The sequence below is a fragment of the Dromiciops gliroides genome, chromosome 2, assembly GCF_019393635.1.
Source record: "Dromiciops gliroides isolate mDroGli1 chromosome 2, mDroGli1.pri, whole genome shotgun sequence".
NCBI classification, from domain to species: domain Eukaryota; kingdom Metazoa; phylum Chordata; class Mammalia; order Microbiotheria; family Microbiotheriidae; genus Dromiciops; species Dromiciops gliroides.
The window spans coordinates 647,325,779-647,338,491 of record NC_057862.1 but is presented as its reverse complement, the minus strand read 5'-3'; the positions used below and the strand labels follow the sequence as shown (position 1 = coordinate 647,338,491).

At 48.1% G+C, this 12,713-nt stretch overlaps 1 protein-coding gene across 2 annotated transcripts in view; it reads right to left on the bottom strand.

Moving 5' to 3' along the window:
- Nucleotides 1-12,713, bottom strand: part of ZFPM1 (zinc finger protein, FOG family member 1) — a 196,609-nt gene that overhangs the window by 35,692 nt on the left and 148,204 nt on the right. For both annotated transcript variants that reach the window (XM_043989163.1, XM_043989164.1), the window contains exon 4: nt 10,736-10,869. In XM_043989163.1, coding sequence (XP_043845098.1) covers nt 10,736-10,869 — 134 coding nt within the window. The remainder of the gene's footprint in view (nt 1-10,735; nt 10,870-12,713) is intronic.

Sequence of the window (12,713 nt, the reverse complement as noted above, 5' to 3'; positions counted from 1 at the left end):
AAGGAAACGTGAAAGGGAAAGTCTAGGGTCCAGCTGAAGCAATATTGGTCTAAAATCTCTGTGGATCTGCTCCACCCGACTTCCCTGGGCCTCTTCCACATCTGGAGAGACTGGGAAGCGGAAAATCTGGTTAGGACCACATCTGGAGGAGTCACATTTGAGAAGGGGATTAGAAAACCACAGCATATCTAGAGGAGGGTGAGACCAGGGACTATGTTACACAAGGATGTATGAAAGAAAAAACCTGGGCAAAGAGAAAGTGTGTGGGGTGCCTTTTCGGTGTCTTTAAGAACCGAAAAGCTGTGATGTTGTTGGTGTTTAGTCATGTTTGACCCATTTGGGATTTTCTTGGCAAAGATACTGGAGCATTTCTTTCTCTAGCTCATTTTACAGACGAGGAAACTGAGGCCAACAGGGTGAAGTGACTTGCCCAAGGTTACATAGCTAGTATCTGAGGCTTCAGGATTTGAACTCAGGTCTTCCCTGACTCTGTGCACTATGGCACCACCTAGCTGCCCATAACAGCTGTGATATAGAAGAGAAATTCAGCTTGTTCCGGTTGCCCCAGAGAGCAGAATTTGGAGTGGTAAGTCAACAGTGACAGATTGTTATTTAGGAAAGACTTCCCAACAATTGCAGCTGCCCAAAGGTGGAGTGGCTTGGTTTACTGACTAACGGTGGGTCTTCCTGTGGACCCATTTCCTGAACTTGAAGCTCCATCTCCCGCCTCTGGGCTTTTGCAAAGAGTGGTTCCCCTCCTTGGAATACATGCCTTCCTCATCTCCGCCTCCCACAATCCTTTCCTTCCTCCCGAGCTCAATTCAGGGGATGCCTTTTCCCGTTCCCCCTTTCTCAGTTTTCTAGTCCCCATGCCTATTTGTGCATAATAGTGTATTCCCTAGAAACAATTTAAGGCCCTTGAAGGCAGGGATTATCTTGTTTTGTCTTGGTATGCCTGGCATAGTGCCTTGCCCATTGTTGTTGTTCAGTTGTGTCTGGCTCTTTGTGACCCCATTTTGGGTTTTCTTGGCAAAGATACTGGGATGGGTTGCCATTTCCTGCTCCAGCCCATTTGACAGATGAGGAAACTGAGGCAAATAAGACTAAGTGACTTGCCCAGGGTCACACAGGTAGTATGTATCTGAGGCCACCCCTGAACTCAGATCTTCCTGACTTCATGCCCGGCACTTTCTCCACTGCACTATCTACCTACCCACCTTGCACACAGTAATGACAACAACAACATTTGTAAAGAATTTTAAGGTCTGCAAAGAGCTTTATGCAACTTATCTCATTTTCTTCTCACCCAAATCCTGACAGGCATATACTATGATTATCTTTATTTTGCAGATGAGAAAGCTAAGGCAAGGAGAAGTGACTTACCCAGGATCACACAGCTAGTGTCTGAGGCCACCTCTGAACTCAGGTCTTCCTGACTCCAGGCTGGGCACTCTCTCCACTGCGCGGCCTTGCTGCCCTATGCACTTAATCCCCTCATCTCTCTAGCTCCAGTCTCAACCATGAACCTAGGAATCGCCCCTTTGTGCTTTAGCACAAGCTGAGGGATTGGTGTGCCCACACACGTTGGCACCGCAGCCTTCCCCGCCCAGCACCCAGCTGCAGCAGGCCCTGAGGGGGAGACAGAAGCTGGCATGTCTGATTAGACCCTTTGTTTGTGGGCAGGGGAGTGTCCCTGGGCATCCAAGACCAAGCTGGTTGGAGCACTGTGTTAATAGGGCAGGACTAGAAGTTCAAGCCCCCAGACAAGTTACCTGAGGCTGGCTTCACAGCCAGGGTGCTTATGCCCTGCTCTATCTCTGCCAGCTTTTCCATGATGCCAAGCTCCACTGACTGCCACTACTCATGCCCAGGAAAGCAGCCTGGCAGAGCAGGAGGGCTTGTCATAAGGCCTCAGTTCACAGCCTGGCTTTGGCATTGACCACAACCCCCTGGGCAAGTCATTCTGCCAACGGGAGCCTTGGGTCAATAAATCAGGTTATAAGAGGCATGGTGGGAGCCGTGAAGTTAGAAAGACCCAGGTTCAAGCACTGCCTCAGCCACGTATCAGCTGATAGGTGACTTGCCCAAGGTCACACAGCTAGTAAGTGTACAAGGTCAGATGAGTCTTCCTGACTCTAGGCCCAGTCCTCTAACCACCATGCAGCCTGGCTACCCAAGCATTTATAGGATGCCTACCATGAGCCAGGCACTGTGCTAAGCACTTTACAGATATCTCATTTGATCCTTGACCAGTCCTGGGAGATGTGTGTTGCTACTCTCCCTATTTTTCTCATCCACATCATTTGATTTTCATACCAGCTCCATAGCAGGTCAGATTATGACCCACTCCGTGGGAGCCTGAGGCAGGTCCCTGTCAGCTCCAGATTACCACCCCCTGATCTTGTGTGTTTCTAGCATTGCTATCAAGAGAAGGGTGGGGTTTACTGCTCCCATATTACAGGTAAAAAAACTGAGACATAAGTGACTTGCCTGAGGTCACACAATGCTGGGCTAAAGGGTCTCTGTTCTCCTATTCTACTTGTCTTTCCACAGAACCAAAGCTGCTCTGCTGCCCCCACCCCCACCCCCATCCCCTGCCCAACTGGAGCTGTTTTGCCTCCAAAATCTCTGGCCAGGGGAGGAGATGCCTTCCCAAGCTGTCAGAGACTCATCCATCCCCCACAGGGGCCTGGGGGATGCCAGGCAGTAATTAGAAGCTAGGAAGAGGAGGACAGGGCATGGAAAGGTTGCTCCTGGGTTTTTTTCCCCCTCTATCTCCCCACTCCACCCCTACCCCCCCCCTTCCCCTTTCCCTTCTTCCCTCGCCAAACAACGAAGAAAAATAGCCTGGCGGGTGATAGTGACTATCTAGGATAACACCACGATTCCTTCCTCAGTTCTCCAGGCAGAGATAGGAAGGGAGGCGAGCAGCGGAGGAGAGCTGGGAATCATCAACCCGGCTCGATAAGGGGGCCGCCGAAATGTTAGCAAAAATATTTAGACAATAAATGAAGTATCAGAAAGCAGCATAGATCTTTGAGGAATCAATCATCTTGTACTGTGTGTCTGGACACCAGGCGCCAAAGCCCAGATAGCTGCCAAACTGGGGAGATAAGGGTTAATCAAGGATTTAATTCTGTGCAAGATAAAAATGAGTTCAGCCTTAAAAAGAGAGAGGGGAGAAAAAAAAAAAGAGGTAAGACTCCCCTTCCCTCCTCCCCACCCCAATCTGCAAGGACCTTGGCACTGCAAAGCTCGGGGATGACTTTTCTCCCTGTCACTCCCTGCGCCCCCCACACCCTCCACCCTTCCAGAGATCTCCCCAGGTTGGCAAGTGTTTCTAATGACCTACTAATTCCCCCAGAACTGTCCTCCACCCACGGTCTCAAGAGCAAAGGCCTTGGAGAGGAGGGACAGAGAGAAAGACAAATCATGGCGTGTCACAGGCTCTACCCTGGAATAGAGGATGTCGGAGCTGGGAGGGTCATGAGAGATCATCTGCTCCAACTTCCTCACTTAATGGAGGAGTGAACTGAGGCCCAGAGGGGTTAATGGTGAGGAGAAGCAGGAATCAAGGCAAGTTAATAAGTAAACAAGGATATATTAAGTGTCTTGTTCTACCAGCTAGGGATATGAAGACGGACCCTCCAGGAGCTCACAGTCTAATGGGGGATGGGGGGGTGGGTGACAACATGCAAATGACTATAGACATGTAAGATCTTTGCAGGGAGTATAAAAAATAATCATGAAGGGGAGGCATTGGGAGGGCAGAAGAAAAGAAGGGAGAGCAGAAAGGAGGATCTAGAAGGGAGGTCAAGAAAACCACGTGGGGAAGGCAATTGTAAGACCCTTGAGGGCAGGAACTATCTTTTGCCTTTTTTTTTTTTAAAGTGAGGCAATGTGGGTTAAGTGACTTGCCCAGGGTCACACAGCTAGTGTCAAGTGTCTGAGGCTGGATTTGAACTCAGGTCTTCCTGAATCCAGGGCTGGTGCTTTATCCACTTCGCCACCTATCTGCCCCCTATCTTTTGCCTTTTAATACACATTTATTAACTGACCGAAAGTATGGCCTTTGCCACATAGCTATGAGTGACATTTTAGGTTCTCACGTCCCTTCTAGGTCTGAAATTCCATGTTCTATGGCTGTTTCCAACATCTCCAACACCCCTTTCCAGACAGAAGGTTCTATGTTCTAAGGCCCTCCCGCTTCTGATGTTTGATGATCCTATAAAGCAGGGTGACTTAGGTCCCAAGAACAATGCCAGTCCTTAGCTCTAGGTATGTTCCAAGGCTCTGTGGTGAGGCTGCTCTTACTGGGTGATTTCATTAGCTCCCAAAGATTTGATTGTCATTCTTACACAGATGACTCCCAGTTTTCTGCATTCAGAACAGGTTTCTCCCCTAAATTCCAGTTTGGAATCTCTCTATCCGGCCCAAGTGGGAGGCAAAGGGGCTTCTTATGGGTCTGGTCCCACCCCGATTGGTATAGATGTTTTGCCTTTCTCCATGATTCCCACCTGGGGTTCATCCTGTGAGATTGGGGGGGGTATTTGGAAAATCCACCAAATTAGCTGGTTTGTGGCCAAACTAGGGAGGGTCCTTAAGGTCCCTTCAGGGGTCGTCAAACTGTGAGATTTAAAATTGGATATTAGATCATAAATCTCCCCTCTTTAACCTTTCCCTTAATTTATCTCCCAGACTAGTAAATGGAAGAAGCTTCTGGTTTTCTAGTTAGAGCTTTTTTTCTGCTCTGCTGGTCTCCTAACTGTGCTGCACAGACAGATGCTGACTGGAGTTTGACTCAGCCTGGCTCGCGGTTAGCAGCAGCACGCGCTTGACTCAGTCTCTCTCTCTCCCCAAAGGTGGCCTTGGGCTTTTGGTGAGTTTTATACGGAATATAGACTAAGTTTAGATTTAAGACGATTTGTATTGTATTTCTACTTTCCTATCCCTCTAATCAACATCACCTGGTAACTACCATACAATAAAAGCTCTAACTAGAAAACCAGAAGCTTCTTCCATTTACTAGTCTGGGAGATAAATTAAGGGAAAGGTTAAAGAGGGGAGATTTATGATCTAACATCCAATTTTAAATCTCACAATCCCTTCTTTGGCAACTTACTCCATTGGATAACCCTCACCTCTGGGGCGCTTACTGTATCCATGCTGAACTGAGTATGGCCGCCTGTTTGGCTTGGCCCACTGTGGCCAAGAATTCCTTAAACCCAAGCAATCCCCCAGCCTCAGCCTTCTGGTCCCTAGGATTGTGGTCTTGTGCTGCCGGGCCCAGCTTCTTTTAGACACTTCCAATTGGTCGTCCCATCGGCACAAAACAGAGTGCATTACCTCCCTCCCACCCTAACTCATTTGTCAGTAATATCAGAATCCTTCCAGGCCGGGCTTTGTGGTTGAGGGGTCTCTCCCTCACCCTGTGCCCCTATTCAATCAGTCTCCAAGTCTCATCATTTTTACCTCCCCAACATCACTTGCATCCATTCCCCTTTTTTCGGCTTCTGTGACCACCATCGCCTTAGTTCTGTCCCTTATCACCTCTTGCCTGGATTGCAGTGATTGTCTCCTAATTATCTGCCCTGCCTCAAGTCTCTCCTCTCTCCCAGCCAGCCTCCACACAGCTGCCCTTGTGATATCCCTAAAAGATGGGGTTTAGCTAGACTACTCCTGCTCAAAGACCACCGGTGGCTTCCTTTTATCTCTGGGACAAGATACAGACTCCCCTAATATTTAAGGCCCTTCACCATCCGGCTCCATCCTTATTTCCCTTCATGCGCTCCACAAGTCAGCTAAACCAGCTTCTTTATTGTTTCTTGCACACAGGACAATCCATCTCCCTGGCCAGAGATGACACATCTAACAAAGAATGGTGAGAACTCATTTGCCAAGTTCTTCCAAAGTGACCCTGTCTGCCTCAGTTTCCTCATTTGTAAAATGAACTGGAGAAGTAAGTGGCAAACCACTCCAGTGTCTTTGCCAAGAAAACCTCAAATGGGATCACCAAGAGTTGGAAACAACTGAAAAAATAACTGAATTGAACTCAACTGGTGCTTGCTCTGTGCTAGATGCTGTGTGAATACCATCTCATTTGAACCTCACAACAACCCTGGGGAGTAGGTGCCTTTATTACCCCCATTTTACAGTTGAGAAAACTTGGGGCGGGGCAGGGCAATGAGGGTTAAGTGACTTGCGCAGGGTCACACAGCTAGTGTCAAGTGTCTGAGGCTGGATTTGAACTCAGGTCCTCCTGAATCTAGGGCTGGTGCTTTATCCACTGAACCACTTAGCTGCCCCCAACAGTTGAGAAAACTGAGGCAAACAGAGGTTAAATGACTTGCCTAAGGTCAGACAGCTGGTATCTAGAACTCAGGTCTTCCTGACTCCACATTTAGTGTTCTTTCCTCCGTGTCACCTAGGTGCCCCAAGAAGAGACTGATGTGGATGCACAGGGAGATCACCCACCGACTTAGATTTTAGAAAGGAATGTTCAAAAGTCAGAAACAAGGAGAGGTAACAGAATACAAATATCAACAGCAGGGCATAGTCCTGGAAAAAGTGTCAGTACTTCAAAAGTTCAGAATGAGCCCAGGCTAGCAAGGTAAGCTAAGAACAACAAAAAGGGTTGAGGGTTTTGTTTTGTTTTGTTTTGTTTTGTTTTTTGGTAGGTTCATTTTTTTCTTTTCTTTAAAAAAAAAATACTATATTGGGTGAAAAAAGAGTATCACACAAGGGATGGGATGTTTTTACTTGGGGTGGATGATACAATAATAACCAACAACACAGACAAGTCAGAGAGATTATTGTGTTGCTGTTTTCCCTGCCAAGGAGAATGACCTTTACACTGGAAACAATAGAACAAAATTGACTAACAGGGAGTTGATGCACAGGATAAGTAAGGAGATAGTTAGAGTTCATCCAGCTGGATGAATTCAAGCCACCTGGCCCTGATTTTGGGCCCTCTTCAAGGCCCAAAAGAACTGGTAGGTATTGACTACTGAGCCACCAGTGGGGAAAATGGAAAAAAATCACAGAAACAGGAGAGGTGGCTCATGATCAGAGAAGAAGAGAGTCCTGGAAAGGATCATTAAAGGGATGGTTGGTGAACATCTAGAAAGGGAAATGACGATCACCAAGAGCCAGCTTGGCTTCCTCAAGGACAAGCCACGGCGCCTAACTGCAGTCCTTTGAACAGGATTACGAAAGCAGCAGCAGAGGGGAGTGCTGTGAACACAGCTTTGTAGATTTCTACAAAGCGTCTGATAAAGTATCTCACGCTATTCTTGTGGAGAAGATGGAGAGATAGAGATTGGATGATAAGACCATCAGATCGGGTTCGGAAATAGTTTGATGGCCAGACTCAAAGAATAGTTGTTAATGATTCAGTGCCAATGTGGCACAGAGCCTCCAGGAAAGGACCCCAGAGAGCTGTGCTTGGACATGTGTGGTTTAGTCATTTTATCAATGATAGAGATAAAGGCATAGAGGGTATGCTGGTCTGGATGACACCATGTTGGGGCGGGGGGGGGGGCTGGGGCAGGGGGAGAGAAGGAGAGAAAAGCTGACAAGAATGGATGACATGGCTGTGTGACCCTGGGCAAGTCACTTAACCCCCATTACCCCACAAAAAAAAAATGGATGACATGGGGTAGCTAGGTGGTGCAGTGGATAAAGCACTGGCCCTGGATTCAGGAGGACCTAGTACAAATCCAACACTTGACACTTACTAGCTGTGTGACCCTGGGTAAGTCACTTAACCCTCATTGCCCTGCCCCCCCCCTCCCAAAGAAGAAGAATGGATGACAGATTCAATATCCAAAAAGAGTTTGGCAGGATAGAACACTGAGTTGTTGTTGTTGTTCAGTCATGTCTGATTCTTCGTGACCCCATTTGGGGTTTTCTTGGCAGAGATACTAGAGTGGCTTGCCATTTCCTTCTCCAGATCATTTTTTACAAATGAGGAAACTGAGGCAAACAGGGTGAAGTGACTTGCCCAGGGTCACACGGCTTGTAAGTATGTGAGGTTGGATTTGAATTCAGGAAGAGGAGCCTTCCTGACTCTAGAACAATCACTCTATCCTCTGGTCTACCTAGCTGCCCCTCTGAAGTGAATCAAATAAGTTAAAATTCAGTGGGGAGAGATGTAAAGTTTTGCACATGAGGACCAAAAAAAAAAAAATCATCTTCACAAGAGTAAAATGGGGGAAGCATGGATTAAACAACAGTTGTTCCGAAAAAAGATCTGTGGGTCTTAGTGGGTTACAAACTCAATATGAGTCAGCCATGTGAACTGGCAGCTGAAACAGCTAATGCCATGTTGGACTTAATTGAGAGGGTAGAGCTTCTAGAAATAGAGTGCCAGGCCAGTGGCCAGGAAGACCTGAGTTCAAATCCAGCTTTGGACACTTACTGTGTGACCCTGGGCAAGTCCCTTAACCCTGTTTGCCTCAGTTTCCTCATCTGTCAAATGAACTGGAGAAGGAAATGGCAAACCACTCCAGTAGCTATGCCAAGAAAACCCCAAATTGGGTCACAGAGAGTTGGGCATGACTGAAAAACAACTGAACAACAAGGGGATGAGGGGACTGCCAGGGCTCGCCATATGAGTGTCACACTCAGCGCAGACACCTCTTGGCTCCACTCAGAACTCCTGAGATCAGCCACCAGCCCCAGCCTCCTAGGCTGCAGGGATCAGGGGCGTGTGAGCCCACAGCAGTCCCACTAATTCTATTTACTTCATCTCCCAAGAATGAGTCACTCGGGCCTCACCTCTGGGAAGGCAGTGCCTCTCCCGCCTCCCTTCCTGGACCCCTCCTCAACTCTCACCCGGACTATTTCCAGAGCCTCTTACTGGCCTATTTGTCTTCGACCCCTCCCTCGTCCAGGCCATCCTGTAGCCTGGTTTCCCACCATGTTGTTCCCAGGTGCTTAAGCCCAGAGTGGCTCCCGATTCATCCCAGGATGACACAGATAGATGGTCTGGCACTGAAGGCCCTTCACAGTCTGCTTCCAACTTGCTTTTCTGGACTTCTTACTTACACACCACTGTCCTTCACACTTCTCTACTCCAGCCAAAGTGGCCGTTCCATCTCCTATCTCCACGCCTTTGTACTCCTCCCTTCTCTTTTCTGCGGCTTAGAACCCCCAGCTCTCCCCCAAGCCCAGCTCATGTACCACCTACTCAGGTGGTACAGGCCTCTTCTGATCCCCTGCCCCCGGTCACCTTGTACCCATTTTGTATATCCTGGGTGCCTTCCCCAGTAAAACCTAAGCTCCTTGGGGGCAGGGACTATGCTCTTTTTGTTTGTTTTAAATCCCCACAGAGCAGTCACTTAATAGATGCTTATCGATGGATCTATACTCATTTGTGTGCCTGCCATATTCTCTTCCTCCTCCCACCCAAGCCACTAGAAGTCATAGTCTGGACGAGGGAGTCATTGTCCAGTTCACACTCACGCCTGCTCCGTGAGGTAGGCAGTGCCTTATTACTATCCCCACTTCACAGATATGGAAACTGAAAGTCAGAGAGAAGAGATTTGCCCAGAGTCACCCAGGAAGTTAAGTGTCACAGCCAGATTCGCAGCTCGGATCTCTCTGAGTCCAAGGCCAGCCCACTGTCTGTGCTGACTTCCTGATCTAGGCCACAATCTGTACAGCAGGAGAACTTGGGGTTATCCAGGTCTTCACATTCCAAACCAGGTCTCTTTCCAGTCTACTGGACTTCAATTCATTTTATTTATTGTATTTGGGGGGAGCAGGGCAATGAAGGTTAAGTGACTTGCCCAGGGTCACAAAGCTAGAAAGTGTCTGAGGTGACATTTGAACTCAGGTCCTCCTGAATCCAGGGCCAGTGCTTTATCCACTGCCCTCGCTTCAATTCATTTTAACAAAGACCCTTTAAGACATGGGATGTCTCTAGTAAATGAACTGCCACCTCAGGAGCCAGGCTTTCTTTCTTACCTGCCCCACAATCCTGCGGAGAGATCAGCTTCATGCCGAGGCTGGCCTCCCTTTCCAAATCAGGGCACACTTATCTCTCCTCTCTTTAATGGGCATAGACTCTCACCCAGGAATATGTGTCTACGTGCCTTCCTTAAACCTCATTCAGTTCTCATCTGTACCACCTTACAGGAACAAGAGGTTCTATAAGTATTATCCTCATTGTGAAAAGAGGTCACCCAATGGGCTATTTTAAGCTTGGGGGGAGGAGGAGGAACGTGGCATAATTCTTGAATCACAGGATTCAGTGACCAGATCGGTGCTCTCCACGCCTCTCCTCAGGGATGGTCATACTTGTGCTATTGTAAGTTCTTTCCAAATCTTAAAGAGCCATACAAACACGAGATATAATTAACGCGAAGGAAAATGAAATTACTGGCATGGTCTTGTCACAAGCAAGAGAGAGTCTTTCAAAGGGGGCTTAATTTGGATCATGTATTTAAATAGGGTGGTCAGCAGGCAAATACCCAATGAGTGCTGACACAGTAGATAGCCTGGGACTGGCTTTGGATCCTGACTTTGCTGTTCCCTTGCTGTGTGACTCTAGGAAAGGCATTTCCCCTTTCTGGGTCTCAAGTGTCTCCTTTTAAAAAATGTACTTTATTCATGTGGTCACGGATGGAAATCCAGGGTTCTTCTGCAATGACCAAGGGCCAGGCAGTATTAGGTACCAAGGGGTCAGAGCCAAGGCAGTAAGGAAACGGGGTGGAAGGCTGGCGATCCTTACCATTTCTACTTGCCCTGGTGAGGAGCCTTCACTCTGGATGTTTCCACTGAATGGACCCCAGGAAATTCCCTCAGGGAGGTTCTGCTTGGCACGAACTTTGTTTTCCCCATCCTGTGAGATCAACTCCAGTTCATCTAGATTAAGAAAAGAGAGAAGGACGATGAGAGGAGAGCAATGTGGCTAGTTGACTCTACCTGTCCATGTGCAGTGGCTGAAGATGGGCATCCTAAACACCCTGGGCCCACTTCCCAGTAGAGTGAGGATCGGAACCCAGGTCTTCTTCAGACTCCAAATACAAACCCAGAACAAGGCTTGCCTTTGGGTGGCATACACACCCCACAAACTGATGCCAACACAACTGGGGATGATTGTGTTGGCTCCCTGACTTAGGGATGGGAGCTGAGCTGACAGCCCTGGAATCCTATTGGCTCTGTGATAGGGAGCTCTTGGGGTCCCCGAGGACATCGTTAGACCATACAGCCTGTGGAAAGGCTGATCTGGGAGGAGGATGCTATCAAGGTATAGTAGAAAGAGCAAGGAGTTGATAAGTCAATATTTTATTTATAATATAACGTTATATAATAATATATTATAATAGCAACACAAATTTATTATTAAATGCCTACTATGCGTCAGGCACTATACTAAGCATTGGGGATACAAAGGTAGTCCCTGTTCTGAAGGCTCTCATAGGTTAAGGCAGGGGACAACATACAGATAACTCCGTACATCCATGTGAACTGTATAAATGGACAGTAATCAGAGGAGGAAGGCATCACAGTGGCGGGGAGGGGAGAGGGATAGGGAAGACCTGCAGGAGGTGGGGTTTGAGCTGAGTCTTAAAGGAAGCCACAAGGCAGCGGTGAGGAGGGAGGGCATGCCAGGTGTGGGTCACAGCCAGTGCAAAGTCAAGGAGGTGGGAGATGGTGTGTCGTCTATGAGGAACAGTTAATCTGCTGGTGTAGCTGGACCATGGAGTACGTGGAGGGGAATGATGAGAAACATGACTGGAAAGGTGGGAAGGGGCCAGGTTGTGAAGGGCTTTAAATGGCAGTTTATTGAGTAGGGGTGACAAAGTCGTCTTAGCAGCTAAAGGCACGATGGAGGAGCCAGACTTGAGGCAGGAGTACTCGGGCAAACTCTGGGTTTTACCCATTCTCTGTGTGACCTTAAGCAAGTCACTTTTCCACTGTGGACTTTGGTTTCCTGTCTTTTTTTTTTTTTTTGGTGAGGCAATTGGGGTTATGACTTGCCCAGGGTCACACAGCTAGTAAGTGTCAAGTGTCTGAAGCTGGATTTGAACTCAGGTCCTCCTGAATCCAGGGCTGGGGCTTTATCCACTAGACTTTGGTTTCCTAAAGGTCCCTTCCAGCCAAGACATTCTATGTTTTAAGGTCCCTCCGAGCCCTGACCATGATGTCCTAAGGTTCCTCCCAGCTCTGACTCAACTGGGCAAATAGTTGATTGATACTGATCGCTGATATTATTCCATGTCCTCAGCAGCTCAGGGCAGCAAAACACCCACCTGCTTGGACCCCTGCCTCTTTTCCTCGAGAGCCCACTGGGTCCAGGGGCACCCACTTATCATGGCTTCTCCCAGCTCACTTCTGCTCTACCAGCTGTTCAGGAGGGCAGGAGGGGGAAGAGCCTCACCGTTCTCCCCAAGAGACCTCAGATTTGCTTCTGGGAAGGCGAAGAAATGTTGGTCTAGGGACTAGAAGACCAGGATTCTGAGTTCTAGACTTAGCTCTACCCTTTATGATGGGTGTGACCAGTAAGTGTGAGCCCTCTCCGCACCTCAGTTTTCTTTAGGGGTTGGGTTAGACCAGTGTTTCCCAATGATCTGGCCACAGATCTCGGTGGGATGGGGGGCGGGAAGATGGAAGGAGTCTCAGAGTTATCCCTGACCCAAGGGGTCCTTGAAGCAATTTGCAAATCAAAATGATAATGCCGATCCTTATTTAGCACCAATTGAATA